The sequence below is a fragment of the Ipomoea triloba genome, chromosome 2 (assembly GCF_003576645.1).
Source record: "Ipomoea triloba cultivar NCNSP0323 chromosome 2, ASM357664v1".
Taxonomy (NCBI): domain Eukaryota; kingdom Viridiplantae; phylum Streptophyta; class Magnoliopsida; order Solanales; family Convolvulaceae; genus Ipomoea; species Ipomoea triloba.
The window spans coordinates 24,736,850-24,741,290 of record NC_044917.1 but is presented as its reverse complement, the minus strand read 5'-3'; the positions used below and the strand labels follow the sequence as shown (position 1 = coordinate 24,741,290).

The 4,441-nt window shown below is 41.3% G+C and overlaps 1 protein-coding gene across 1 annotated transcript; it reads right to left on the bottom strand.

Annotated features, from left to right (window-relative positions):
• Positions 1-3,062: 3,062 nt before the first annotated feature.
• On the bottom strand, positions 3,063-3,788 carry LOC116010959. The gene has a single exon (XM_031250451.1). The coding sequence runs from the start codon at positions 3,786-3,788 to the stop codon at positions 3,063-3,065; it is 726 nt and encodes a 241-aa protein (XP_031106311.1).
• Positions 3,789-4,441: the final 653 nt, after the last annotated feature.

The window sequence follows — 4,441 nt, the reverse complement described above, 5'->3', positions numbered from 1 at the left end:
CATAAACGAATTACTCCCTCATGATGGGAGTAAACACAGCAAAGCAAGAATTAAAGATGGAAGACATAGCTGCAATATTAAAGAATAAAAAGGTAAACCTTACTAACAATTCTTCAAAGTAAATCTGATCTGAACAATGATTCCAAGCTTCAAACTGAATTCAATTATGTAAATCTACTGTATTCTATAACAAACTGATCTCTTCCTTGCTGCTGATAGTGCCCATAACCTTGCCCCTGCCCTTGTGGTCTAGAATAACCAATGAGATCAACTTGCTCCACATTAGGCTGAGGAACTTGGTTACCGAAGTCTAGCAAAGGGCATGTCTGAGCTACATGATTTCCACCACAAATTGCACAACAGGCTACAAGAGGTACCTGTGGCACAGAATAGGGGTTAGGAACATAAGGATTCTGTGGAATCAGTGGAGGCTGAGCAACTGCCTGGATACTCTGAGTAGGGCCCTATACTAACTGCTTTAGCATGTGTTGTATGGTATCCAGCTGAGCCTGCATTGCCATCTTTTCTCCAACTTCGAACATCCCAGCTGTCTTCTCTCTCTTGGGCATATCATCCCCCTCAGTGTACCAGTAAGTATTGTTAGAGGTGATCCTCTCAATCAACTGCTCTCCAACTGTTGGCCCCATATCAATGAAAACACCCCCAAAGGATGAGGTATCTAGAATAATCTTTGACCGGTTAGACAATCCCTCATAGAATGAGGACATAAAATCACCTGGGGTCATCAAATTCTTCGGGCACTGCCTCCTCAATTCTTTAAATCTCGTCCAAGCCTCAGGAAGATCTTCATTGTCAAACTGCTGAAAATTCTGAATTTGCTTCTTTAACTTGGCAGCCTTAGAAGGAGGACAATACTCCTGCATGAAAGCCTTGTGGAGCTGTTCCCATGTAATGAAATGGTTGGCTGGAAAGGAATTCAACCAACGCTGTGCGTGATCTCTCAGGGAAAAAGGAAACAGTCTCAGCTTGATTGCCTCACTAGGAACACCATTCATCTTGATGTTCTGGCATATACGATCAAAATGAACTATGTGGGTTTTCGGGTCCTCAACCCGAGATCCTCCAAACTGATTATTATGGACCATCTGAATGAGCTGAGTCTTCAACTCAAAATTATTCGCTTCAATTCCTGGGTACACAATATAATCTTCTTCAGTGAACTCAGGAGCTAAATGTGCTGCCATTGGCTCTGCCATTGGCTTTGCTCCTCATTTGTGAATAAACTAGACATGATCAAATATAACACACAAACGAGCCTTAAATGTATCAAGGTAAAGAAATTAAGCAACAAAAACTCTTGATTCGTGGGGCAAATAAAGGTATAAAATCATGTGTATCAACTCCCCCACACTAGAACTTTTGCTTGTCCTCAAGCAAACCCAGGATAGACCACCTTCCAAGTTAGTTACTAATCACACTTCCTTTCTGCTCAACCAAACATTCCACCAACCAACTTGTACAATCTAACCTGCTTCAAGAGTCATCTTAGAATCACAAGTGAGTTCCCCTCTCAGGCTAATAACCGGGCACCTGAATTAAGGTAGATTAAAACCCTGTATGCACATGTACTCAATTGAGATTATGCAAGACTTGGCTTAAGATGAACTTCCATAGACATGTCCTTCATACTCACATAGATCACTCTAAAACTGCATGCTAAGATCAAATAGGACTTTATTTGGCTTGTAATGGGGCTAAGGGTGAGTGGCTAAACAAAGAAGGGGTATGGAAAAATGCACAAAAAGAGAGAGAATTTCACACTTATTCACATCTAAACCTAGAGGAGACATGGAAAATATGAATCAAGAGAGAAAAATATAATTGGAATCACAAGAGTATTCTGAACTAGTGGGGGTGAGGATCTTTATTCTAACAATCCTTACTTGCATTTTTATTCATCCTTCTTTTTTCTTTTTCACAAACCTTTTCTTCATTTTCAAACTCTTTTTCAAACTTTTCTTTTCTTTCTTTTCAACCAACAAACATTCCATTTCCTTTCAATCAACCAATAACTTCCTTCACCACACCCCCACACTAGAACAAAGATAACATGAATAACTCTATCAAAATAAGCTCAAAAAGGTCAATCTCCTCTAAGTTAAAGAACAAATGCTACATTCTCTCTAAGGGTGAATGGAAAATATATGGCTTAAGGCTAAGGGTCAAATAATGGGGTTAAACAAGAAAAAAACAATACGAAGAACGGGGTAAGCGCTTTTGCACTTATTAAACAAAAACAAGGCTCAATGGGGCAACTAGGTGAAACAATTATAATAAAGGGTGGGTTTAAAGGCTTGGGCTAACAACAATGGCCTAAATCACTTCAAAGCATGCAAATTATAGACTTCACTATGAGAGCACTAAGACAAGCTATGACAAGACAAATATCACCGGAATTCCACATAAGCCTTCACTAGCAATGCATAACACACATGGGGAACATTTATGTTAGAGGTTAACCCAACTATTGGCAAGAGACTGAATTAAGCACAAACTCAACCTTGAATCATCCTTGACAAGCTAAACTGCACAAGTACTACCAGACAAACCACAAACTAGCAGAAAGAGAAATGGTCACAGCCACAACACAAGGAAAGCATACTACCCTAAGCTGCAAAATGAATCCTTCAAGCAAAGTTCATCAAAATTTAGCTTCCTTTCACAATTTTGTCAAAAAATAACTCACCCCCACACTAAGTCTGGACATCGTCCCTGATGGACAAACAAAACCCCACGAACAAAAGCAAACTAATACACACTCCTCACCAAAATAACCCAAGAAACACCTACTTTAAACCAGAAAAATTCCTAACTCTACTCCGAACTAAAAATAAAAAGAAAAATGCAGAAAGTAAAATGCAAAAAGTAAAGTGTAACATGGGGTGCCTCCCATGAAGCGCTGAGTTTACTGTCGTCAGCTCGACTCAACCTCATGGATATCAGGTGGGATTGTGGACCACGCGATCTGGTGGCCTTTTGAACTTAGACAGCTCCCTCATCCATCTTTTGTAGAAACCACCAGGACCAAAGAACTTTTTCTTCTATTTCAGCACACTTGACTTTTCAGGGGGTCCAGGATCAATAGGGGAAACATGCAAATCCCCTAACTCAATCTTTCTACTTTCATCAGTGCACTCACCCAGCCCCTCTATCGAGTAACACTCATCAACATACGAGGGCTGGTGCTTCGCCATCTTGAATATGTCAAACTCGATCTTATTCTCAGCCACCTCCATCATGATTTTTCCTCTTCTCACATCAATAAGGGCACCAGCAATAGCTAGAAAAGGTCTACCAAGTATATTAGGAACCTTGGCATCCTCTTCTATATCCATAACAACAAAACCCCCCGGTATAGAGTACTGATCAATCATGACCGGGACATCCTCTAGAACTCCCACCGGACGCTTTATGGAGCGATCCGCCATCTGTAGGGTCATGGAAGTGGGTTTTGGTGTTCCCAGGTTGAGCCTCTTACATAAAAAATATGGCATAAGACTAACACTGGCACCCAGATCACACAGAGCACCACCAACTACAAATCCACCAATGATGCAAGGGATGGAAAAACTACCTGGATTTTTCAGCTTAGGAGGTAGTTTATGTTGAAGAACTGCACAGGTCAAGGCTCCTTCGCTCAGATCCACCACCACACTCTTCTTTGGCTTTTTCTTATTGCCTAAAATGTTCTTTAGAAACTTCTTGTACGATGGAATCTGAGTGATTGCCTCAACAAAAGGCATGGAGATCTCCAGCTTATCTAACATCTTATGGAACTTGCTCTCTCTATCAGACTCCTTTGATTTCCACAACCTCTGTGGATATGGTAACAAGTTGTAAGGTATAACCGAGTCATCTACCTTCTTGTTCTTCCTTTCATTCTTCTTACTTTAAGCACTCTCATCCTGCCCAGGAGCTGTCCCCTTAACACTATCTCTCTGCACCACAGGTTCCTCCTCACTATCATCAAGAACATCCTCAACCTGAACACCCTCATCCTTCTTATCAGCTTTCTCAGGCACTGGATCATTCGAAGGAAAAGGGGGGTCCTTCAAAGCTAATCCACTTCTAGTGGTGACTGCATTCACTTGGTGCCTTGGATTTTCTGTGCTTGCTGGCAGTCTACCATTCGAAGATGAAGGTTGATTAGAAAACTGATTACCTCCTCCTTGTTGCTGAGCCTTGAAACCATCTATCTCTGCTTGTAGCTTGCCAAACTGAGCCATCATAGTTGTGACACCCCCAACCTCACACCGGCTGAGATAGCTAAAGCTTAACACAACAGCTGCCAATCTCAACCATCAAACGAAAACATAGCGGAAGCGATTTAAAACCTAAGGGGCGTCATGCCACATCTAGGTATAACACAGCCTAGATGCACAGGCTAATCATAAAACGGACTAAGCTGTCATAGTTATAA

Coding starts and splice junctions, on each gene's coding strand:
- LOC116010959 (XM_031250451.1), bottom strand. CDS start 3,788: ATGTTAGATAAGCTGGAGATCTCCATGCCTTTTGTTGAGGCAATCACT.